This window comes from Mauremys reevesii, linkage group 3, assembly GCF_016161935.1.
Source record: "Mauremys reevesii isolate NIE-2019 linkage group 3, ASM1616193v1, whole genome shotgun sequence".
NCBI classification, from domain to species: domain Eukaryota; kingdom Metazoa; phylum Chordata; order Testudines; family Geoemydidae; genus Mauremys; species Mauremys reevesii.
Genome location: NC_052625.1, coordinates 1589988 through 1616581, shown reverse-complemented (window position 1 = coordinate 1616581; position 26594 = coordinate 1589988). Strand labels below are relative to the sequence as shown.

The 26594-nt window shown below is 44.8% G+C and overlaps 1 protein-coding gene across 3 annotated transcripts in view; it reads right to left on the bottom strand.

The window, feature by feature from the left end:
- ACSS1 (acyl-CoA synthetase short chain family member 1) overlaps positions 1-26594 on the bottom strand; it is a 72156-nt gene that overhangs the window by 28553 nt on the left and 17009 nt on the right. For all 3 annotated transcript variants that reach the window (XM_039529725.1, XM_039529726.1, XM_039529727.1), the window contains exons 3-4: positions 8125-8324; positions 5125-5300 (exon numbers count right to left, since the gene is read on the bottom strand). In XM_039529725.1, the coding sequence (XP_039385659.1) occupies positions 5125-5300; positions 8125-8324 (376 nt within the window). The remainder of the gene's footprint in view (positions 1-5124; positions 5301-8124; positions 8325-26594) is intronic.

Here is a 26594-nt window from a genome sequence, read left to right as displayed (position 1 = left end):
ATTTTCAATTACAGTTATATTAGTGGAATTGTATCATAATAAATGGTTCATTGTTATAAACAGAGATTCTTTTCTTATTTGTGTCTCCCATTGCTCCCTCTAGAACAGTGGTTCTCAACCACGATTACGCACGTACCCCTGGGGATACGCAGAGGTCTTCCGGGGGTACATCAACTCATCTAGATATTCACCTAGTTTTACAACAGGCTACATAAAAAGCACTAGCAAAGTCAGTACAAACTAACATTTCATACAATGACTTGTTTATACTGCTCTATATACTGTACACTGAAATGTAAGGACAATATTTATATTCCAGTTGATTTATTTTATAATTATATGGTAAAAATGAGAAAGTCAGCCATTTTTCAGTAATGGTGTGCTGTGACACCTTTGTATTTTTATGCCTGATTTTGTAAGCAAATAGGTTTTAGGTGAGGTGAAATTGGGGGTATGCAAGAGAAATCACATTCCTGCAGGGGGTAGACTAGTCTGGAAAGGTTGAGTGCCGCTGCTCTAGAACAGTGTGTTTCCGCACTGCATGCAGCACAGGGCTGTGCCTAACGGGGACAGTAAAGACCAGGCAGGGTGGAGACAAATTCTTTTACATCTCTGTGAAGTGCCATGCAAAGTTAGGGCCCTGTACAGGCCACAAATAAAGGGAGGGAAATGGGGACACTCTGCCAGGATACAGTCCCAGGGAGGGACCCAGCCAGAAGCAGGGCCGGTGCAACCATTTAGGTGACCTAGGCGGTCGCCTAGGGCACTAGGATTTGGGGGGCGGCATTTTCTTTGGCTTCGGCCGCCCCGGTCGCCGCTGGCATTTAGGCGGAGGGAGCTGGGTCAGGGGAGCGCGGGGAGGGCCACCTGCAGCAAGTAAGGGGGGGGGCGTCACGCAGGGGAACTCCCCGCCCCAGCTCACCCCTGCCCCGCCTCCTCCCCGAGCACACCGTGGCTGCTTCACTTCTCCTGCCTCCCAGGCTTGCGGCGCCTAAGCTGATTGGTGCCGCAAGCCTGGGAGGCGGGAGAAGTGAAGCAGCCATGGCGTGCTCGGGGTGGAAGCGGAGCAGGGGTGAGCTGGGGGGGGGGGTGCCTCAGGGTGGGAGGTGGGGAGCTGCCGCAGAGGGGGCGCCTCAGGGCGGAGGCGGGGGAGCTGCCGCGGAGGGGGAGGAGGGCCTCAGGGCAGAGCTGCTGCGGGGGCGGGCGCCTCAGGGCAGGGGCTCGGGGACGGGCGAGGGCACGAGGTAGAAGTTTCGCCTAGGGCACAAAACATCCTTGCACCGGCCCTGGCCAGAAGGCCACAAGCTCATCACCATGAGAAATAAATTCAGACTAAACTGTGGACATTTGAATTTGATTAAATGTTATTCATACAATCTCCGTGAGTATGTTTATCTCTATGCATCTATCCATGTGGGATTGGACGGGGGCCCAGGTTACGAGTGTGCCCCGGGTCCAGTGCCATGTTCCTTGGGGGCCTGCTTTTATGTAAAAAAATATTTAAAATATAATACATTAATAATTAATAAAGACAACCCATCTTTTCTTGCCATCTTCAGCCATGTGCAATATCACAACTCCTATTCTTTATGGTGATACATCACGGACTCTGTGGAGTGGTGTGTATCATAATACCCCAAGGTATTGATTGTTCTTGCTTTTGTTTTCATTTTTTGAAGTACCATCACACTCCTCTATTTCCACGGCTTGTCACTCTGCAACAACTCACATGAAGGTCTTAACATGGTTGAAAGATCTCCCCAAAAGGTCATAGAAATGCAGTAGACTTGAAGATGATCATTCTTCAGAAAACATTTTTGAGCCTGGCTGCCAGGACTACAACTGCAACCTCTTCCTCAGGTGCATCCAATCTGTGGCACTGAGTATATTCCAGATACTCCACATGTGGCTGGAAAACTGACAGGCAGCCTGCTTCCTGCAGACTCTGTACTGTTCTTGGGGAATGAGCACTTCTCTCAAGATTCTTTAGGCATCTGTCTCCCGAGATCCATGTGACTAACTGCAAGTGCCCTTTAAACACTGTAAGGAGACCTGTATTTACAAGCAAATATGCCTCAGAGCCTGCATCTAGTTCCAGTCACTTCTAAGCATTTGACAAATCAATCTTACCAAAACAAGCACCCAATAGGGTCAGAAATAAATTTTACACAACAGGCAAATGATAGATCTCATCATGTCATGTATTTATTGTGACCTTTAGTCAATGCATATTCCAATGGTCATATACCCAACCCAGGCAAGACAAAGTTCCCACAGGCTCCACAGCAAGATGGACTTAAATTTTGCAGCACAACCAACTGGTACCTGTGACACTCCAATGCAGCAGCGTAGGTTCAGTTCAAATTTGGAGTAATATTAGTGAATTAAATATGAAAATGAATAATTTAGTCTGTGTCAGGATCTCGGGCAAAGGTAGGTAGGACCTTGAGAGCCAGGAACCGAAGCCAAAGGTCAGAGTGGGAGTCAGAGCCCGGAGTCAAGCCGAGGGTCAGAGTCAGAGACAGGCTGAGGGTCAATTCCAAGCATCAGGGTCAGTGTTGAGGTTCCAGGGGTCGACTGGGAGTCAGAATCCAAGTCAGAGCCAACATCAATCCCAGGATTTCAGAAGCAGGGCAGTCATAGAAACCTCTGTGGACTGTGGGTCGCAGGGGGCAGCCAGGTTACAATTGCCACCAAGTGACAGTGTGGGGATGTTGGTTGCCTGCAGGCCTGGGTTCAAGTCCTGCTGATCCTGCAGGCCGGGGTTCAAGTCCTGCTGATCCGTACGGTATCCCTGTGTCATTTATTTTAACACGGAGTTCAATTTCTTTCACACTGTCCCCCTATTTTCAATGTGTCTCAGATTTCTGTATTAAAAACATACAACACACCACAAAAAAGAGAAGCTGGAAGTTTTTTGTCAACTACTAGAGAAAGGAATAGTTAGGGCTTTCGATACCTTGGATCGCATGGAAGGCAGTTTGGGATTGTGGGATAAACATAGTAGCAGGATGTTTCTACTAAAATGATCAACACGGAAAGAATTAATAACACTGATAATTATGTTGCTAAGCTTCAGGATTAACTGATGTCTGGTCGGTTTACATCTCTCAGACCAATAGTTTCAGGTCATTTGCAGACTCAGGGAGACATCACTGTCCCAGTTTATACGTGGTTCATGGACCAACAAGGCAGGCTTGTTCTGGTTAGTGTTTATTATTAGCTGTACCTCCTATTTAACTGGAACATACTTGGCCCAGAACATGTATTTTCACTCCTGAGTAGCTTTTTAGCTGCAAAGTAGTGATTTCCAGTGACAAAAGTGCCAAGTTCTTTGTTTATTGCTTCTGGCAAACTGACACAGCTACTCTGCATCAAGCTGCACGTTCCCAGGTGTACAAAATACATTTTAATGGTCACTCCTTTCTCCACCAGACCATGTAGACTGTAAATATTCCCAAACAATCATTCTCAGTAGAGATGGGACAATTACACTGTCCTTTCCATATATTAAGGCCTCTCCTGTGTCTTGTTTATTCCTTCAGCTCCATACAGTACGTCCGGTTTTGGGAGATAAATGACGTTCTACAGAGACTGAAGGAACCATCCTGGCATGTCCAAACACAGCATGGCTACGGCTGTAGTAGTATCAATATATTCTGGAATTCCTGAAGCACTTCTTGATGCTTAGCACTCTTGCAGGGAGAGAGGATTTGGGGTAATTTCCAAGCACCAGGCATTGCAGTCCACTGTGGAATGGAATTCAAAGGGCTATCTTCTCAATTGATGCAGCTGCAACATTTAAGGTTCCTGCCCATACTGGGGAGAATCTGCTGTAGTCTGCTCTGGTTCCCTCAATGAAATACATTGTGCTGGTCATGGCAATTAACCAGTACAGTCAGTACCTGTAGGACATCTAGGACACCTGCTGTGTGTAAATGCAAGGCTTTCTTCAGGCAGCAGAAGCTGCAGACACTGTAAGTAACACCATTTTGTTTAGAGCACTCTTAGGGCCCAGATTAGGAGAAGGGTGCCGTAACCATTACTCTGATCTGGGGGAGGAGGTTAAGGCTAGGGCAGCAGAGGGAGCCTTAGAGTAGGGATGTAAAATATAAACTGGTTAGTCGGTAAGCATTAGTCTTACCGGTTAACCTGCCTTAACCGTTAACCCCCAGGCCAGCTGACTGGCTGGCCCCAGCGGCCCTGCCTGGAGCGGCCCCAGACTCACCGGCCCCATCCAGAGTGGTTCCAGCCCCAGCCACACCTGCTGGCCCTTTAATCGGTTAACCGTTTAAACAAAATATTTCTTAATCGTTTAAACAGTAAACTTTTTATGGTATTTACATCCCTACCTTGGAGTATGCAAAATTGGTGACTGAGGATTGAGGGTACACATCTACAGTGGATAAAAGCCCAATGGCATAGCTGCGGCTGACTTGGGCCAGCTGACTTGGGCACAAAGGGCTCAGGCTGCAGGGCTAAAAATTGCTGTGTAGACATTCAGGTTCGGACTGGAGCCTGAGCTCTGGGATCCTCAAGCCGTAGTCCGAATGTCTACACAGCAATTTTTCAGCCCCAGAGGTCAAGCCCCAGGAGCCTGAGTCAGCTGATCCAGGCCAACCATGGATTTTTTTATCCCTGCGTAGACATAGCCTTTGTTACATGTGTCAGAGAGGACAGACTGAAGCCAGCAGCCTGCATTTGTAGCAACCAGTTCAAAATAAAAAACATTGAGGTTTAAAATACTAAAAGGAGAGAAAAGAAAATACATAGTTGCTTCAAATTTTTTTAATCTGCCACATTTATAAAATGAGAATACACAGACCATATAGATATTCCTTGTCAGGACAATGAACAGAGACTACATAGCAACAAAGGCCAATATAGAATACTCTGAGTTATTTACAAGTGTGTCTGTTCTAGATTAAGCTGATTGTACTTTCTCCTTAGCTCTGCCAGCGGGGCCCTTACATAGTCATTTTAATAATACAGGTTCTAGCCCTGCCTCTGACTTTCCCTGAAAATGTGTTTGTTAATTGGCATGGGGACCTGCTGAGATATAAACCATCACACCCTGTAGGAAATACCTAGATAAAAGGGCTATATTTAACAAAGTCAACGTACTTCTTCAAGAGGAATGTCACGATTACCCATGTGGACTGTGCTGTCTGTTCTTTGAGCCACGAAGACATGCTTGACACTTGGACATTTCTTTACAGCTTCATCCACAGTCTTCTTCAGCTCTACAGCTCGTCCTCCCCTGACTCCCTGGTTGTAGGTAATGACAGCTTTGCAGCCAGCTAACAAGAGAGAGATTTTGCAGACCTATCAGTTTCTTTTTCACTACTGTCACCCTATGGCACGCATAGGGATGTTAAGTAGCATATTACAATGGTGCGGCCAGGAGCGGCTCTAGGTATTTTGCTGCCTCAAGCACGGCAGGCAGGCTGCCTTCGGCGGCTTGCCTGCAGGAGGTCCCCGGTCCCGCGGATTTGGTGGCGTGCCTGCAGGAGGTCCGCCAAAGCCGTGGGACCAGCGGACCCTCCGCAGGCATGCCACCGAAGGCAACCTGCCTGCCGCCCTCACGGCGACCGACAGAGCGCCCCCCGTGGCTTGTCGCCCCAGGCACGCGCTTGGCGTGCTGGTGTCTGGAGCCGCCCCTGAGTGCGGCTACTCAGAAATTCTATCAGACGCTAACTGCCAACGTCACTGACAAACACTCCTTGTAATCCTGATACACTGAAGGCAGGATGGCCTTTGCAATCTCTAAGGCAGAGGAGGAGAATTAGGGTCTGATCTGAAGCCTACTAAAATCAATGAATCTTTTCATTGATTTTAACGGGAATTGGATCAGGTCTCTTAGTGAGTAAACACCATCTTCTTCCACACAACTCTCATACCTTTTCTATGGAGTAGATATTACAGCCCCTTCAACTCTTCCATTAAACCCTAATTCCAAGCAAATTCAGTGTCCTTTGTTTTGTTTGTTGTTGTTGTTTTTAGAGATCTCAGTGGATTTCTAGCACCCAGTTAACTCATGTGGGGTTTTCAGGATTTCTGGATTTGCCTGGGAGCCATATCACAACTGTACCAACTCAAAATAGCACTTCAAATTGCAACACACATTTCATGCTATGTTATTTATGTAGCAGATATATAGCTGTATAATAAAAGAATGTTTATCCATAACCCCTACACTAGTTACCAGAGATAGGAGAGAAGCCAAAACCTTTACTTGCCCCACCTAGATTACCTTCCATTCAAAATACACAGAGATTTAATTCCTCGTGCTAGCCATGCAGAAAGATGACTTTTTAAAAGCTGTATTGTAATAATCATAGCACTTAATGCTATGCATTAAACCTCTGCCTTCTGATACTTTGTTTCTGTGTTGTCTATCACTAGTTTATCGAATTATATTATAAGCTCTTTGGGGTAGCAACTGTCTCGATATGTTTAAACCATGATTAGCACAATGGGGCCCTGATCTTTAATTGGGGCCTGTAGCGGGCTGGTCACCCTGCTCTTGCCCTTTGGGGCGGAAAACAGCCCAGGAGGGGGCTGTGGCTGGGGCAAGAAGCCTGGGCTGATTAGGGAAGGGAGGCTCAGCTGTGGCCAAGCCCCAGTCAGGCCCAGCTGGCCCCTATAAGAGGCACTGAGCCAGGAGCCCAGTCAGTCTCCCTCTGGCTGTAGAGGGAGAAGGACCTGGCTGCAAGGTGCTAAGTAAGGACCCTAGACTGGAGCAGGGCTGGAGAAGGGCCAGAGGAGCTGGGAGCTCCAGCCTAGGCAGGAGCGGCGCCAGGGTTTTTGCCGCCCTAGGCGGCAGCGCTCCTCCTCTGATCATTCGGCGGCGAGGGTCCTTCCGCTCCACATCTTCGGGGGACTTCGGCGGCAGGTCCTTCACTCGCTCCGGGACCCGCCGCCGAAGACCCGGAGCGGAAGGACCCTCCACCGCCGAATTTCTGATGAGGATGGCAAAATGCCACCCCCCCAAATCCTGCCGCCCTAGGCGACCGCCTAGGGTCGCCTAGAGGAAGTGCCGGCCCTGGGCCTAGGAAAGCCCCAGGCTGCAGGCCTGGTAAGGCCTATTAGATACGGGGTTGCAGGGGCAGCCCACGGGTAGCCAGAGGCAGCAGGTCCGAACCCCTTTGCCTGTGATGAGTGGCTGATACTGCAGTCTGCCCCAGTGAACGGGGGCTAGATGGAGACTGGGCAGTAGCCAAGACTGAGGCAAAGTGGGGATAGTGGGTGGGGGTTCCCCGAGAGGGGGAGACCCAGAGCTGTGGGGGTACTGCCAGGGGGCAGCACCCAGTTAAAGGGGCACCGGGGTCCTGAGAGGGACACGGCAGCCAGCGGCAGTGGGACAACAGCCTGCAGAGGGTGCTCTGGAGGCTGGATGAGCTAATTCCCTCAGACAACCAGCAGGAGGCGCCGCCGGGTGAGTCTGCGCTTGACTACAGGGCCGTTAGGCACTTTAAAAATACAAATAAATAATTATATGCTGCAGAGTTAGCACTTCACAAGACTGCATTGGGAAACTGTCACTTCACTGTAAGAGAACATAATCAGCCCCCCCTTCCCCTCAAGAGGTCTCAGTTTTCCCTATGGTTTAAACATTATTTGACAGCAATTTAAAACTGATTGAATGTTACAGTGATTTTAAAAGCTTATTAAACCCACAGCCATTCATGCCAATCAGGAACATAGACAGTCAACGCAGTGATAGTACTCTGATGCTTCTGCTAAGGAGAGAACTGAACTTCCCAGTAAGATGAGAATAAGCGAAACATATTCTGGGTGTGCCTTTCTTTGAAAGCTGAATGTTGAATCTAAAAAGGTAACCAAAAAAAAAAAAAGTAATAATTGGAGCTATACCAATCTCCTAGAACTGGAAGGGACCTTGAAAGGTCATCAAGTCCAGCCCCCTGCCTTCACTAGCAGGACCAATTTTTGCCCCAGATCCCTAAGTGGCCTCTTCAAGGATTGAACTCATAATCCTGGGTTTAGCAGGCCAATGCTCAAACCACTGAGCTATCCCTCCCCGCAATCTGGAACAAAGGATCAATCCTCCAAGGAGCAGAGCACTTTCCTAATATGCTCATTCATCATTTAAAAACTACTTACAATCAATGATCCTCCCAGCTAAAGATTCTGCACTGAATCCAGCAAAGACCACTGTATGAATAGCACCAATTCTGGCACAAGCCAACATGGCGGCCACAGCCAGTGGAGTCACAGGCATATAGATTGCAACTCTGTCCCCTTTTTGTACTCCATATTTCTTCAGTGTGTTGGCCAGACGGCAGGTCATGTCCAGAAGTTCCCTGCAGCATAGAAAGAGAGTTTCTTGTCATTTTCACCTGCAAGCTGCTTTACATTCATTTACTCGTAAAGAAAGATTTAGGTCTACATAGAACAAACATATGAACCTGAACCCAGAAGGCCATGATGAGCAACTGCTCATCCACTTTCAAAGCTCTTATCTGTATAGTCCCACAAGGTTCAATCTTCTCCACCATACTTTCCAACTTCTCTGGGGACGGCTATACCACACGGGAAGACATGACTGTATCATGGGTAGGCATACCCAAGCTAACTTTATATCTAGCTAGCCCAGGTACTAATAGTCATAAAGGTGGTGGCATGGACGTCAGTGGAGGCTAGCAACCCCACCGAGTAGGTACCCAGGGTCCCTGGCTGGCTTGTACTCAGGCAGCCAGCCTGTGCTGAAGCCCATGCCACCCTGTCTTGACTCCTATTGTTACCTGTGCTATCTGGATTAACACCAGGAGAGGTATGCCTACCTGTGCCACAATCACATCTTTGCTTGCAGTGTAGACATACCCTACATGAGGCCATTGGGGAGCTGATGAGACAGCACAGGCTGAAGTGCCAGCCGTTCTCAGTCTATGCCCTGATCTGTATCTCCTTTACATTTGATGTAAACAGTGCAATCTTCCAGCTTTCTCAGCTCCTAGCCAAAGTCAACACTTGCACGTAACCAATGCAGCACTCAGAAGAGAAGCTGAGGAGACAGCCACGAAATAATGAAGAGGAGGCTATTCAGAGATATGTGGAGGCAAGAAATGGTTCAGGGTTCATACGGACACAGATTATCTTTAATGATAGGGTAACATATTTAGACTTACAGATTTTAAGGCCAGAAGGGACCATCATGATCATTTAGTCTGACCTACTGCACATCAGGCTACTAGAATTTTAATCAAGCTAATATGTTTTTATATAAATTTTGGTTTATGCTAGTTCACTGTTCCAAGCTGCCCACTCATTTCTCAATCCAATTCACCATCTGGGTAAGATAATGATTTTAAAAAAAAACAATGGTTTGCCGAGCCGCTAAATTTAGTCTGCTATTCTCACAAACATCTTCCATTTTCTGCAGAGGCAGAACAGCTGGCCCTGTGACTTAGGAGAGACACTCCTAGAACAAGCTGCCTTGGTCTTCAACATTTCAGGCTGCCTCCAGCTCTCTAGAGAGTGCACAGCAGCCCTTCAATGAAGTTCACTGGACATGCTTTCATCAGAGAAAGCGTTATTGTATACTGTCTTTAATCCAGGTGGGCATCTGTACTGGTGATAAACAGGGCCAGCTCCATTTTTTTTGCCGCCCCAAGCAGCGAAGCGGGGGGGTGGGTGGGGGAGATAAAGCCGCGCTTCATTGTTCGGCGGCAATTCAACAGCGGGTCCTTTGCTCCAAGGGGGACTCGCCGCAGAATTGCCGTTGAAGACTCGGACGTGCCGCCCCTTTCCATTGGCCGCCCCAAGCACCTGCTCCCTTAGCTGGTGCCTGGAGCTGGCCCTGGTGATAAAGTCAATGGGAGCTGCATATGCAGATTAAGTATACGGTCCTAAGCATCCAAACTGCATTAAGGGACAACAGAATGTGAGTAGTTTTCAAAATCACCTCAGGGAAGCACAGACTTAATTGCGACAAAAACCAAAGTTGAAACTCCTCTGTCTGTATAGGGTAGCACACTGATAAAGTAGAGACGCTTCAGAGAAGAGCCATGAGAATGATTAAAGGATTACAGAACATGCCTGATTCTGTCACTATAAAGAGCTCAATCTGTTTATCTTAACAAAGAGAAGATTAAGGGATGACTTGATTGCCGTCTATATGGAGCTACATGGGGAACAAATATTTAATAATGGGCTCTTCAATCTACCAGAGAAAGTTCTAACATGATTCAATGGCTGGAAGTTGAAGCTAGACACATTCAGACTGGAAATAAGGAATACATTTTTAATGGTGAGAGTACTTAACCAGTGGAACAATTTACCCAAGGTTGTGGTGGATTCTCCATCACTGACAATTTTTAAAACAAGACTGGATGATTTTTTCTAAAAGATCTGCTCTAGTGATTATTTTGGTGCAGTTCTCTGGCCTGTGTTATACAAGAGGTGAGACTAGATGATCACAATGGTCCCTTCTGGCCTTTGAATATATGAATGAACCTATGAATAACGTTAGTGGAACAACATAGATGGCAGTAGAATGGACAGTAATGTGTCTTTATGTTTTGCCAGGTTGCCTAAGCAATGCAGAATTGCAGTAGCTGCATGCCTATTACTACATTTGTCTCCTCATAATGGCCTGGTTTTCAGAGCTGTTGAGCAGCACAGCTCTCATTTACTTCAGTGGAAGCTCTGGCTGCTCAAAACCTCTGAAAATCAGGCCATACATTCACTTAAACAAAACAACTTTGGCATCTTGGAGCAGAACTGCAGTAACTACTTGATGTTTCAGAAATTTCTAAGCTGCAAGGATAAACACTGCATTTATTTTACATGTATGAGACCAGAGGCAGAGTGAAATATACCCGAGAGACTAATCTGAACAGTATATTTTACAAGAATGTGATCAACAACTGGGTCATGCTCCTTACAATGTATAATTTCATTACAGTATGACATTATTTGGAATGGTGTTATAGGGGGTCATTGTCACAAGAACAAAACCACAATCCAGTTCCTTGTAGAAAGAAACCCAAAAGCACTGAACAAGAACAAATGCACTATTCACACTGCTTGTCCATGTGACACATTGGGTTAATGGCAGAAATGTTCCTCTAACAAACAAAGAAAAAGACAGCACTGTGCACGTCACAGATTGCAATTTCTCATACATTTCCTTCAACATCTGTATTGTGGAGAACAGACCAGAACTGCCACACCTTGGGGCAAGATATTCAGGGCTGCTTGGGGACGGGGGGCAAGTGGGGCAATTTGCCCCAGGCCCCGCAGGGGCCCCATGAGCGCTAGCCGAGAATCCCTTCCCTGGCTAGAGGCGCCTTTTTAATTTTTACTCACCCGGTGGCGGTCCGGGTCTTCGGCGGCACTTCAGCGCTGCCGAAGACGTGGAGCGAGTGAAGGACCCGCCGCCGCCACAGATTCGGAGCACCACCCGGTGAGTACAAGCGCCGCAGCGGGTGGCGCCTTTTTTATGTCCGCTCCCCCGCTTTGCCCGAGGCCCCCTGAATCCTCTGGGCGGCCCTTAAGATATTGTCACGTTTCACAAACAAAACAGGTCTAAGCATGGTTTAGTGCTTGGATTGAAGAACTCCAAGAGCAACCCAGATTGCTCCAGGATATGGTACTGGTAAAGGAGCTAGCGTGAGCCAAGTAGCCAGAGGGGCAGGGAAACCTCTGGGGCCCCGTGAAGGCAGCAGGAGCTTCAAGCTGCTGATGCCACCACAGCCCAGGAAACGACAGCCCTGGGGCACGGCAGGGAGATCACATGTGAGGAAAACTCTCGCCTAGGTTCTGAAATTCATTGGATCTTCATATCTGTGGGTGTAAAATATCTGATCTCCCCTAGCAACACACTGGTACATTGGGGTCAGTACTGACTCAGACAGGAAAGTACCCTCTAGTAACTCACTCACCCCATCTCTGCAGCACAGTGCCCCCATCACCACATTAGGTCCAGGGATGGCTTCAGTATTTTTTTTGACAGAAGCTCATGATATTTTGCATCCAACCATTAAAAAGAAAAATTGACTCTGTTCTACTCTCCCTTGCCACTCTTCCACTCGCCAGCAAAAACTAACTCACTCTTGTCTACACGGACCACACCGCATTATGAATTCATATGGCCAAACCACACAACCTTGCTAAGGATAGGTCTATACTACAGAGACTAAGCCAGCACAGTCCAGTAGTGCAGTTGCAGCCTACACCTGCTCACACAGCCTTCGGCCTGCAAATTCGCTCCCAGCTAAATACATGAGCACTCTGATCAGTCATTCATGAATTATACACGGGGAGACACCCAGCCTTGTCCCCCCAGAAATGTGTGTCTTGTTCATTAGTGTGCTGGACAGGGCAAGCTCATAGAAAGTCCCTCATTTCATCAAAGGAAAATGCTACATGCTCCACCCTTGTTATTCCAAATGGAGTTCCCCACACTAGTCCAAACACACTGGTTAAGATAAGTTAATTAACTACAGAAAGATAGATTTTAAGTGATTACAAGTGATCATGCATACAAGTCAGGATTGGTTACAAACGAAAATAAAAGAGTAAAATGGAGCTAATACTTAACTTAACAAGTTATGTGAACTTAAAAGCAAAGACTTTATCTCACCATATGCTGCAATAAATTTCACAGGCTGGGTCTCCTTTCAGCCTGGGATCCCTCCCCTTAGTTTAGTTCTTTGAGAGTCGTTGATGTCATGAGCAGAGATGAAGGAGGAGAAAGGTCATTTGTGTTGTGTGTGTCCTCCATTCTTATACCCTTCCCCCCTCCTTGAGATTACCCCACCCCACACTGGGGTGCAAGCAACAAGTAGTCTCTTGTGGATGTGATGGTTGAACTGTCCCTGTGATTAAATGTAAATTTCTTATTCACACCTTCCTGTTATTGGAGAATGGCGGCTTAAGCAAGTGATAGCTCTTTAACACCTGGCTCAGGTGTCAGTGTGTCTTTGTCTCTGGAAAAACTGGTTTGGGCCTGCTTTTCTTAACGTTGGAGCATGTTATAACAATGCTACACAGCAGAATCTTATAACTTTACATACAATGTTGATACACGTATTTTACCAGGACAATAATGTTCAGCAGATTATGAATTTTCAAATGATACCTCACAAGGCATACTTTGTACAAAAATAAATCCTAGTCTTGTAAAAGTGATCAACATAATAGTATAGACCAGCAGATGTGGGGTAATCTGCCCCTTACATTAGGTCTCATCCTGATCTTTAATAGCTAGAGATTGCAAATAGCAGCTGTCTTAAATCTGAAAGCATGTTTAATATCCCTTCCAAGATTTTTGTTAGCAATAAGTTTTCTAACTCAGAATATTCTTGTTATCCATATGAATGTCCGACTTTTTTTCCCCTTAATCTTACTATGTTCTTACTAAACCCCATTGACTTCCTGTGCAATGAGCTCCCATATTCTTTTTACTTCTTGTTCTAAAAGGTCACATAACAAGAATAAATAATTCTATCTATAGTTCACTTTATGATGTTCTACGCCAGTGTCACCAAACGGTCGATCACGATTAACTGGTCGATCCTGGGGACTCTCCTAGTCGATTGTGATCTTTTGTGATGTTGCTGGGCTGCCGCTAAGGCAGGCTCCCTGCCTGCCACGGCCCCACACTGCTCCTGGAAGTGGCCAGCATGGCCCCATGAAGGAGGGCAGGGGTCTCAGCGTGCTGCTCCTGCCTGCAAGCACTGCCCCCGCAACTTCCATTGGCCAGGAACGGGGAGCTGTGCCAATGGGAGCTGAGCGGGCAGTGCCAGCAGAGAGGGGACACAGTGGTGCATTGTCCCCTTCCAGGAGCGGCGTGAGGCCGGGCCAGTAGGGAGCCTGTCTTAGCCTTGTTGCACCACCGACCAGGAGCCACCCGCAGTAAGTGCCGTCCAGCAGGAGGCCGCGCCCCAGTCTCCAGTCTCCTCCCAGAGCCAGCATCCCATATCCCCTCCTGCATCCCAAGCCCAGCCCTGAAACCCCTCCCAGAGTCAGCACCCCAAACCCCTTCCTACACCCCAAGCCCCTGCCCCAGCCCTGATCCCCCTCCTGCATCCCAAGCCCCAGCCCTGAGCCCCCTTCCAGAGCCAGCACCCCAATACCCCTCCTGCACTCCAAACCACTGCCCCAGCCCTGCCCCCAACCCAGGGCCAGCACCCACACCCCCTCCTGCACCCCAACACTCTGCCCAGGGCCGGCTCTACAGTTTTCGCTGCCCCAAGCAGTGCGCCGAATTGCCGCCGCTGGCGGTGGGGGCAGTCCGTGTGCCCTTATGGCGGCAGGTGTGTTTCCGCGGCAGCGGCAATTTGGCAGCAGCTTCTATGTTTAGCTGAAGCCCCCCCCCGGACAGCTAAACATAGAAGCTGCCGCCGAATTGCCCTCACCGCGGAAACGCGCGTGCCGGCGGCATTTTGGTGCGCTGCTTGGGAGCAAAACAACAGGGATTGCCGCCCCTTGCAGAATGCCGCCCCAAGCACCAGCTTGGAATGCTGGTGCCTGGAGCCGGCCCTGACTCTGCCCCAGCCCAGAGCCCCCCTCCTGCACACAAACTACCTCCCAGAGCTTGCACCCCTCATCCCCCCTGCAACCCAATCCTCTGCCCCAGGCTCAGCCCAGAGCCCCCTCCCACACTGTAAAAACAACAGGAGTACTTGTGGCACCTTAGAGACTAACAAATGTATTTGAGCATAAGCTTTTGTGGGCTACAGCCCCACTTCATCGGATGCATGTAGTGGAAAATACAGTAGGAAGATATATATACACACACAGAGAACATGAAACAATGGGTGTTACCATACACACTCTAACGAGAGTGATCAGTTAAGGTGAGCTATTATCAGCAGGAGAGAAAAAGAACTGTTTGTAGTGGTAATGAAAATGGCCCATTTCCAGCAACTGACAAGGAGATGTAAGGAACTGGGGGAGGGGGAGAGATAAGCATGGGGAAATAGTTTTACTTTGTGTAATGGCCCATCCACTCCCAGTCTTTATTCAAGCCTAGTTTGATGGTGTCCAGTTTGCAAATTAATTCCAATTCAGCAGTCTCTCTTTGGAGTCTGTTTTTGAAGGTTTTTTGTTGTAGTATTGCGACTTTTAGGTCTGTAATTGAGTGGCCAGGGAGACTGAAGTGTTCTCCAACTGGTTTTTGGATGTTATAATTCTTGACGTCTGATTTGTGTCCATTTATTTTTTTACGTAGAGACTGTCTGGTTTAGCCAATGTGGTTGCTGGTGAGTATTTGCTTCAGGTTTGGGGGCTGTCTGTAAGCAAGGACTGGCCTGTTTCCCAAGATCTGTGAGAGTGAGGGATCATCCCTCAGGATAGGTTCTAGATCCCTGATGATGCGCTGGAGAGGTTTTAGTTGGGGGCTGAAGGTGATGGCCAGTGGTGTTCTGTTACTTTCTTTGTTGGGCCTGTCCTGTAGTAGGTGACTTCTGGGTACTCTTCTGGCTCTGTCAATCTCTTTCTACCTCTTGATCCCAGCCCAGTGAAAGTGAGTGAGTGTGGGGGAGAGCAAGCGACGGGAGGGCGGGGGAGGGGGCGGATCAGCGAGGCAGGGTGTCAGGGAAGGTAGATCCTGGGTTGCCCTTAAATTCAGAAAGTGATCTTGGGCATAAAAAGGTTGGAGACCACTGATCTATGCAGAAAGGCCCCATAGAAATGAGAACTATATAGGCATACAGACAGTGCTGTGTGCAGGTGTGCCCATGTGGACACAGAATGCAACCACTGTGCAGTTTGTTTAGACAAATCATTTGGTTTCAGAGTCCTTGTTTCAATGTAATTTTTAAATAAACACAATCATCAGGACTCACGGCACAAATTACTGTTACTCTAACATTACGTCAAAACATCACATCAGGCTTCCAGGTACAGTTCAGTTCTTTTTTAACACTTGAGAGCTATGATAATGAACCAAACATAAAATGTAGCAAGACAAACAGAAACTGTTTTTGCTGATCAGCTGGGCTGTACAGGAGAAAATGAGCCTCAAGCAGATGGTTGTGAGCAAGCAGGATGACAACCACTTAACCACAATGGAAAATGAAGATAAAAATATGTCTGTGCTTTTTAGTATACTACTGAAATGCCAAAAAAAGCCCTAATTCAGAAGTTATACTCTAGTTGTTTAAATGCTTGTTTATGTACTTAGCTCTCAGGAACAGCATTTGTAGAAACACACAGGAACTCTCATGACCGATCTTGAGTTATTTGCTTAGTGACTGAGCTTGAATGAGTTAATAAGCATTAAGACACAGTTACAGAACCTTAGGCTCTTTTTTCCATTGACCTATTAACTTTACATCCCCTTAGCACCTTAAAAGCACAGAAAAGGAGGACAGACCCATGGCTGCTAAGCCACTGTCACTCTGCCACGTTGTCCCTTCTTGGACGTGGGGTCCATAATGGAAAAGACCTGGAGGGGAGGTGGCTATTAGAAGGTGGGTCAGCTGGAATCTACAAGGAAGAAACTTAAATGATATCCCTGTCTGGCAGGAAGCTACTTCTGCAAGTCTTGTGTTTCCCACCTAGGCTACACAGCACCTGCCTCTTCCCACAAGCAGACATCCTCTGTGGGACTGAAAAATCATGGAAGGGGAATAATTTACACTGTTTTAAGCACTGTAAACCCCAAAGGACTTAAAGGCAGAAAAAAAGCTGGGTAAAGTTAAGTAGCTATTTCCTAGACTCGGCAACGTCAATCTGCTCCCTCAGGCTGTGCAGACCAGAGTTCTATTACAACAGCCCTGGAGAGGAAAGAGGCATCTATATGGGAGAATGGCTTTTACCCCAGAGCTGCTTTTTCCCCATCTGCACGCAACAGGAGTACGGGAACCAAACAGGAACCACCCAAAGCTAAATAAATTATGAAGGTTATGAGGAAGTGGGCATAACGGAACCCCAGTAGGATGATTCTCGTAAGTGAAATGTCCATACAGCTGGGTATTATATTTATAGAGGAAGAAGGGAAGGAGGGGGTGGAGTTTTACATCAAAAACTTTTACACTGCAAGGGAGTTAACTGACAATGCAGGGTGTGGTGGGGACACTGTAGGATCTAATACAAACCACCAGAACAAGGAGAATAAACAAGCTTGGAGCAAATCGCAAGGTTTTCTCATCTGCAAGACAGTGTATTTGTACGGGAATTTGACTCTCTATCGGCCAGTCAAACATCTAAAATATTCCTATGCAGAGGGAAGGCAAGAGAAGCCATCTAGATCTATGGAGGAAGTGACAAAATAATAAGGAAGCTTGGGACCCGTGATCAAAAGCACCTTGATTTCAGGACATCAAAGAATGGGTTTATGAAGAAAGGGTATTAGATTTTTGGGAAAGTCAAACATTTAGTGAGGATGGTGTAAAAAGAGGAAACATTCATATTTACCAATCTAAGAGGCAGCTGGGGAAATCTTAAGGACACTCCAGTTTATGGCACAACAGACTGCAGTTCCTCTGAAAAAAGCCGATTCCAAGAGTTAAGAGCTGGACAAAGGTTTCATAATAGGGCTGCTCAAAGCTCGGTAGTTAATAAAAAAAACCTGTACTAGAAATGACAAAGGGGGAGGCAATGAAATTCAGAGAGTCAGTTGCAGTCTGCAGAGAGAAGATAAGGACAGCAAAGGCAAATGAACTCCTGCTAGCAAAAGGGGCTAAGGGGAATATGAAGGGCTTTTACAGATGTAAAAAGGAGAAGACCCAGGAGACAACAGGTCCATTAATATATGAAGATGGAGATAAAATTAATGATGACCCCAAAAGGAATGAGATTCTGAACTCTCTTTTCAAAAATGTGTCTTGTAGCAAGAAAAACAGAGACAAGAAGTTTGAAGAATTAGTTGAAATGAAGGATTGACACCAGCACAAAACTGGAATAACGGTCTCACAAAATGTTACTTGAAAAATGAATTGCTACTAGCCTGGATAACAGCATGGCTAACTGGCCATAAACAAATGGTTACATGTCCGTTTGGGAGAGGGTATCGCTAGTGGCTTACCTCAGGGACCAGGGCTAGGTCTTATCTAACATCTGCAATAACGATCTGGGAGAGGAAGTAAGCAACTTGTTACCCAAACCACTGTCTCAGGCTCCTTCTAAACCTCATACACTCTTCAGTCTCTGGCAAAGGTAAAGGAATTGAGGGGAAATCAATTCAATTTTTAAAAAATTAAAAACTGACTCTGTAGGAGTTGAATCTATAACTGAAGAGCCACACTAGCAACACTCAGATGCCCTCCGCCAGGGTGCTGCATGGCTAGCCTATTCTTTCGTGGAATTTGACATGGCACTATTAGGAATATTAGCAGGAGGGAGCTAACATGCACATTCCTGCCTGCTAAGAAGCAACAGCACTGCTCTTGCAGCTGGCTCCGTGGCCATGGGCCTGGTCTAAAGCCCACTGAAATCAATGGGCTTCCAAGTTTTTCCATTGATTTCAAAGGGCTTTGGTTCAGGCTTCATGTGGGGAAGCACCATGCCAGAAGGAAGCAGGCTGCTGGGATAACTGTTACTTTCTTCCTTGAAAAATTGTTTGCTTTCCTTTTCTTCTGAATGCTTGACAAATGCTATGCAAGCTCTCTGAGCTGGTCCTATTAATCACAGCAACATCTGCTGGCAAAAGCACAGAAAACTGTTGAACTCAGCCAGCAAGTCATTATCTGAGCCAATGCTCCTGTTAAAATCATAACCTAATGAATGCAAACGTTTTTCCTCTTCTCTCTATGGTACCTCTGTTAAAAACTCCTGAATCACATTTTTCCATTCCTTCCCCTCCCAAAGACAGAAGCAACAAGGTCCTCAAAACCCACCGCCCAATACCTGGAACAAACGGCTGACAGAGCCACCAGTGCTAAGGGTTCCTGGAAAAGCTGGCTGTTATCAGCGTGTAGCTGTGTTCTCACCATGACTATGAATGTTCTCCTATCTTACTGAAACATTTTCCAGTAACTCTGGTGTGATCTTTAACTACAGCAAGATCATCTACGATTCTCTAAAGGAAAGAGGCTAGTTATTTTCACATAAGAGACTACATCAAATACTCTTTCTGGATGTGGTATCTTGCAAAATAAATGTAGTTAGATCATTTTCCTAATAAATCTGATCCCATATATAGTCACACGACAGTAGTTTGGAATGTTATAATACTAACTTGTTAGTCTGAATCATCTTTAGGCACAAGCTACACAAGCCACCTTCTTGGGACCTGAACTTTTGAACCCAAGCTGGCTCAACAGCTCACATGCTGACCCCATCTTTCCATGCAGCAGCAAAATTTGAGCTGAAGGAAATTCACCACCCAGCCAGTTCCTCCACTTTGAAATAGGGCATGGATGGGAATGTAACATACAGCCCAATTTCCCCATTCGGGATCTAAAGGCTGCCAGTACTTGCCTAAGGATCCACAGATTATAGTCTTGGTTTGAGTCCCATGTACAAAGTTAATAAAAGGAAAAACAACCTGGTAAATCTTTGTATTAGGAGGGTAACTCTGGTTCCTAACCCAACTGCCCTCTGACACTGTTTTTCTTTTACCTGTAAAAATTTGTAATTGTTATAAATCTTTTTTTCTTAGATACTAAAAAATGTAACACTCCCAAACATCATGGCATTTGTCAAAAGCGGGTGTCCATTATAAGCAAAGTGCTGCAGAATTATCCCACATCTGTTCTTAGGAACATTACAATAAATTTTGGACCCTACCAAGGCAAAATTCTGATTTCACATGTGAGTGAATTCAGTAGAAGCAATGTGTGCAGAGCTTTACCCTAAATGATCAAACTTTGCAAATGCAATGGGTCAGGTGAATACATTTTTAGTACAACATCAACTGTTGGGTATTTTCAAGTTAGATCACTTGAAATAATGCCCCCAAATTTGCCAGTACAGAATGGCACCACAAATTAGCCTTCATTTGTTTTAGAGTCTCTACAGTGAAGCTAAAATGCCTTAAATTTTTAATAATGCATAACAGCTCTGTGTTACTGACCTTTGTGATCAGCAAAGACAAATTGAAATGGAAATAAAACTCAGTACAAGACATACTACTGTTTTAAATCTGACTTTTTGGAATGACAGCCTCAATCTAAGAACCTACTGTAAAAAATAGGTATGTAGTGCATTTTTACTTTAAATTTTTATGGATTTCACTTTAAAGATGAAAACTGCCATAACACTCTCTAATGCCAACTCCTAGAGAATGTAAAGAGTGCCATAATTTGTTCAGTGACGAGATTGGTTCCAGGTCTCTAAAGTGACACTGTGAGGTTAAAATACTTATTTATTTAAAAAAAAACAACCTCATTTACTTGGGTTACTACTAATATGTTAGATTATTAAAACTGAAAGTTTTGTAAAATGCAATTTACTTTTCTGCTATTAATTCTATTTATTTGTCTTACTCATCTTGGTCAATTAAAATAAACTAGAGAGTTTCACTTTCATTTCTAGTTAGTTTCAAGTCAATTCAGCCCAACAAGGAAGCGCTCAGTCACAAACACCCCAAGAAAATTAATGTTTAAATACAAAACAAAATGTTTGTTTTAATTTTTATGTTAACGTGAAAAAAATCTGGTAATAATAGATTTTGTAAAACTTTTTTGTTTTAAGCAAAAGTTCATTTTTGGCCCAAATTAGCTGAAAGTATCCCTTTAACCTCTGTAATGTGATATGGTTCTTTGTACATCTTGTGTAAAAAGAGAATTTCTTATACCATTTTTAAGCGAGACCTTTCCAGGAGGATACTACAAAGCTTAATCTGACGTATTAAAAATGTGTGTTTCTGTTTCCACCTTTCTCTATTCTTGCATAAAACAGGATGCCCCTGACTATACACGCAAAAGACAGTGCAGCAAGTCAACAGGCCACTCTTAGCTGCATCCGACCACTACAATAGGGATCCTGCTCTGTTGCTGTACAGAATTCCATGTCGGTCAGGCCAGCATGCTGCAGAAATGCTTACTGCAGCTGTTCTCAGAAACAACTTCTCCACTACTATTGCTGGCTATTTCTCCTTGTTTTGAAAAGCTAAACGGGTGCTTTCAGAGTTTCTGCTGATCGCATTGAAGCCACACCTCATCCAGTGAATTGGTTGGCCTGTGACTTTAGCCGGACACTTTTCACTGTGTTAAGATTCCATTATTACTTAAATACGATGCACACTGCAGGGCCACACAAATACGATGAACCCCAACTCCCCTTGGTGAGTGGTTACTCAAACAAGTAGTCCCATTCAAATCAATGGTACTACTCAGGTGAGCAACTCTGTACTAGTGAGTAAAGTCTCCACAATCTGACCCCAAATTTGTGAATTGTAAGTGTTTTTATTTATCTACCTTACAGACCACCCTGGGTACATATTTTTATTTACTTAGAACTAACTAGGCCGTGACTCACACTACATAACCACACAAGTGAGCAGGAGGGAATGAGAACAAATGCTGACATCTGTTTTCAAACTTTTTCCATAAACATTTGAGCCAATACACAAGAATGTTCTAATGTTTCCCTATCACAAAAGGGATATAAACATGGCGTCAGAAGTGGATTCATTTAGAAGTTCTAACGAGAATTCACAGATATTTTTTGGTCAGCTCTACTCCCTTTTACTCTGTATGAAGAGCAAAACCAAAACCCCCAGTTTTACTGAAGTATCACCAGGGGGCTTTGCTCTAAATTTACAAGTTACACGAAAAACAGTTAAACTTATGACTCATCCCAATGGTCGACAAAAGGATTCAGCCAATTAGCAAAGTAATGTTTGTTATACATGCATCATCAGTGAGCTGGTCATTCTGACCTCATGTAGACAGGATTTAAAGGTGTGAAGTTAATATATTTGAGCTAACTCATTTTAGAAGTCTAGTGTAAAAAAGGACCCCTATGGGAAATTCTGGCCCCATTTCAGCCAATGGGAGTTTTACCATTGACTTCAATGGGGCCAGGATTCTACCCTCTGCCATTAACCTATGCTGAGCTGGTCGAGTTAACAAGACATTGATTCAACCTACTTAGCATGTGTTAAAAGCAGTGCCTTCCCTACACTAGACTTTTATAACCTGTTTGTTAACACATGCTAACATCACATCTTTAAATCCTAATCTATACAAGGCCTTTGAAAATGAACATGCAAGGTGCTGAGCACTCTCTGTACCCAATGATCTCCATGGGAGCTGAGGGCGAAAAGCACCTGACCGGATTGAGTGCCTTACCCCAAACATGCACTTGGACAGCTGGATCTCACTACACTGGCTTCCCTCCCCAGTGAACATCAACCTGTCTCTCTCTTGCTCTAACAGCTGGCTTCCTCAGACGGGCTGTTGCCTCTGACAACCAGCTTCAGACATGTCCCAACAATGCTTAGTTCCTTTACAGCACTTTCCATCCATGTACCAAAAAGTGCTTCAAAAGACAAATCTCATTATCCCCATTTTACAGATGGGGAAACTGAGGCACAGAGCAGCTCAGTGACAGTGCAAGGACTAAAACCCAGGTCTCCTAACTTTCAGTCCAGTGCCTTGTCTATTGCACCACACTGCTTCCCCGAGGAAGCAATGCTCTCCAGTGGCCTAATGGACAGGACATGCTCACCACTGAGAGATCACTTACCATTCCCGTCCTCTGTTTCAAATTCATCACTCTGTCTTTTGTCCCCACTCTCCTAAGTTATCTTGTTTGTCACCTGCTATCTCTGGTAGCTCAACAGTGACAGCTTGTCCCTCCGAGCCACAGCTGGGCGTGGGCTAAGGCCCCTCTTCAGAGGAGTCAATTCATCTTTATGGCAGTTAGTTTTATTAGATGATATAGGACCATTTAAATCTAGCTGGTAAGGGCAGAGATGAAAGTCTGCACAAAGCTGTTTGGTTTAGCCCATTCCTTTATTGATCTTTTCGGATTAAAAAAACATTTGAACTAACTTCCAAGAAAAATGTACTTACCTCGGTTGCTATAAATAGTCAGCTTTGCTGATAACACTCCCTTTTGCATGCCTGACTCAGTATGTCCTCGTGCTAACTGGAATGCAGGCTACAAGCTACAGCCACAGTAGAGGGACCATGTGTGCTGTGGTGCCTGCCTTAGTTCAAAGTGGCATAAGGAATTGGTAACGTTAGGCTGGATAGGCACATTGCAATCCAGCCTGAGTAAAGGCCAGTGTGTCACTGCACTGCTCCAAGAGCAGAGCCGGGAACAAACTGTGATTCTGAGAACCCCAATTCAGTCCCTCGCTCCACAGGGGAAGTAATCTGGCCAGCCCTTTTTCTGGTGCAATTCACTTCCCTATCTGTGCTGGCCAGCACATCGGGATGGGAGTAGAGCCAAAGCTGTGCCCACCCCTCCCCTCCGCCTACCCATTCCCTGCCCACCTGAGTGAAGAAGTGTCCTTCCCTCCCAGGCACAGACTGGCAATCCAGATAGGTGCTTATACTATGTTTAGGCGTCTTATCCAACTCATGACTGAGCCCAATAATCCTTCTCTCCTATAATGCTTCTATTTTAGAACACCAACAATTATATAGCACTTCTCACCTTCAAAGCACTTTACAAATAGGAACTACTTAATCCACATACCACCTGTGGGAGGGAAGAAGTATTACTGTTCCAGCTTTATAGCAGGGGAAAGTAAGAAAGAGGTTAAGGGACTTGTCCAAAACTAGCTGGCAAGCCAGTGGCAGAGCTACGATGATTACGACTGCACACATTCCTTAGGCTCTCAAAACCATTAATGACACATCAAAATACTATTACAAAGGGCCACATTTTCTCCTGCCCTCACTCAGCCACAGCCACATTACTTCAATAGGGAACAGATCCAGATAATAGAACTCAAGAGTTCCTGAGCCCTGGTACTAAATCCATTCATCTAGTATATGCTTTGGCCCCAATCCTTAATTGCTTTATGGCCAATCTGCACTAGTGCAGAGGCAGAATGAATCTTAAAGTCAGCATATCTGGCCCTGGGAGGGTCACCCTACAGGGATCTTTGGGTGACACAGAGACAGTGTTGCAACAGCTTCTAGGCCACCTTCTTTTCCAGCCACTGTCACTGATTTCAGTAGAACTATTCCTGAATGACACTGGTGTACGCAAGTGGAGAATCAGACCCAAAGAATGCACTCTGCCCTTAGAACACACAGCATTTGCTTCTGCAGTTCCCAGCCATTAGAAATTTATGCTGTAGGATTTCACGATCCACCTAATCCCTCGATTTGATGGCACTCTCCACTTCCAGCAGCTGTTTAGCACTTTGCAGGATAGAACCCTATTGAACAGTCAAATGAAAAAGAGTCCCATTCAATTACATCACATAACGGCGGACAGATAAAAAGTGATAATTTTAAGTGCTTATATACAATTGCTAGAAGTCTAAATACTAAGATGTGTGAACTAGCATGCCTCATATTAAATGAGAATATTGATAAAATAGGTATCACAGAAACTTGGTGGAATGAGAACAATCAATGAGACACAATAATACCAGGGTACAAGATCTATCAGGATGACAAAATAGGTCATACTGGTGGGGGAGTGGCACTATATACGAAAGAAAGCGTATAGTCAAATGAAGTAAAAATCTTAAATGAACCAAACTGTACCACAGAATCTCTATGGACAATAGTTCCATGCTTGAATAATAAGAATATAGCAGTAGGGATTAGGACTGTTGATTAATCGCAGTTAACTCACGCGACTAGCTCAAAAAATTAATCATGATAAATCACAGTTTTAATCACACTGTTAAACAATAGAATACCAATTGAAATTTATTAACTATTTGGACATTTTTCTACATTATCATACATATTGCATTCTGTGTTGTAATTGAAATCAAAGTGTATATTATTTTTATTACAAATATTTGCACTGTAAAAATGATAAACAAAAGTAATAGTGTTTTTCAATTCACCTCATACTGTAATGCACTGCATTTACTGTAGTGCAATCTCTTTGTCCTGAAAGTGCAACTTACAAATGTAGATTTTTTTTGTTACATAACTATACTCAAAAACAAAACAACGTAAAACTCCAGAGCCTACAAGTCCACTCAGTCCTACTTCTTGTTCAGCCAATTGCTAAGACAAACAAGTTTGTTTACATTTACAGGAGATAATTCTGCCCTCTTCTTATTTACAATGTCACTAGAAAGTGAAAACAGGTATTTGCATGGACTTTGGAGCTGGCATTGCAAGGTATTTATGTGTCAGAAATTCTAAACATTCGTATGCCCCACAATTCCAGAGGACATGCTTCCATGCTGATGATGCTCATTAAAAAAAATGTGTTAATTAAATTTGTGACTGAACTCCTTGGGGAATAGTTCCCTGCTCTGTTTTACCTGCTTTCTGCCGTATATTTCATGTTATAGTAAGCTCGGATGATGACCCAGCACATGTTGTGCATTTTAAGAACACTTTCACTACAGATTTGACAAAACACAAAGAAGGTACCAATGTGAGATTTCTAAAGCTAGCTACAGCACTCAACTCAATGATTAAGAATCTGAAGTGCCTTCAAAAATCTGAGAGGGACAAGGTGTGGAGCATGCTTTCAGAAGTCTTAAAAGAGCAACACTCCAATGTGTGAACTACAGAAACCGAACCACCGAAAAAGAAAATCAACCTTTCTGCTGGTGGCATCTGACTCAGATGATGAAAATGAACATATGTCAGACCACACTGCTTTGGACTGTTATCGAGCAGAACCCATCATCAGCACGGACGCATGTCCTCTGGAATGGTGACTGAAGCATGAAGGGACATGTGAATCTTTAGCGCATCTGGCACGGAAATATCTTGCAAAACGCCCGTTCTCACTTTCAGGTGACATTGTAAACAAGAAGCTGGCAGCATTATCTCCTGTAAATGTAATCAAACTTGTTTGTCTGAGCGATTGGCTGAACAAGAAATAGGACTGAGTGGACTTGCAGGCTATAAAATTTTACATTGTTTTTTAATGCAGGGTTTTTTTGTACATAATTCTACATTTGTTAAGTTCAACTTTCATGATAAAGAGATTGCACTACAGTACTTTTATTAAGTAAATTGAAAAATACTCTTTCTTTTGTTTTTTTACAGTGCAAATACTTGTAATCAAAAATAAATATAAAGTGAGCACTGTACACTTTGTATTCTGTGTTGTAATTGAAATCAACATATTTGAAAATGTAGAAAACATCCAAAAATATTTAAATAAATGGTATTCTATTATGGTTTAATCATGCCATTAATCACAATTAATTTTTTTAATCACTTCACAGCCCTAGTAGGAATATATTACCGACCATCTGACAAGGATGCTGATAGTGAAATTCTCAGGGAGATTAGAGAAACTATAAAAATAAAAAACTCAATAGTAATAGGGGATTTCAACTATCCCCATATTGACTGGGTACATCACCTCAGGATGGGTTGAAAAGATAAAGTTTCTTAACATCTTAAATGACTGCTTCTTGGAGCAGCTAGTCCTGGAACCCACCAGAGGAGGGGCAATTCTTGATTTTGTCCTAAGTGGAGCACAGGAATTGTCCAAGACGTGAATACAGCTGAACCGCTCAGTAATAGTGACCATAACATAATACAATTTAACATCGGGGGAGGAAC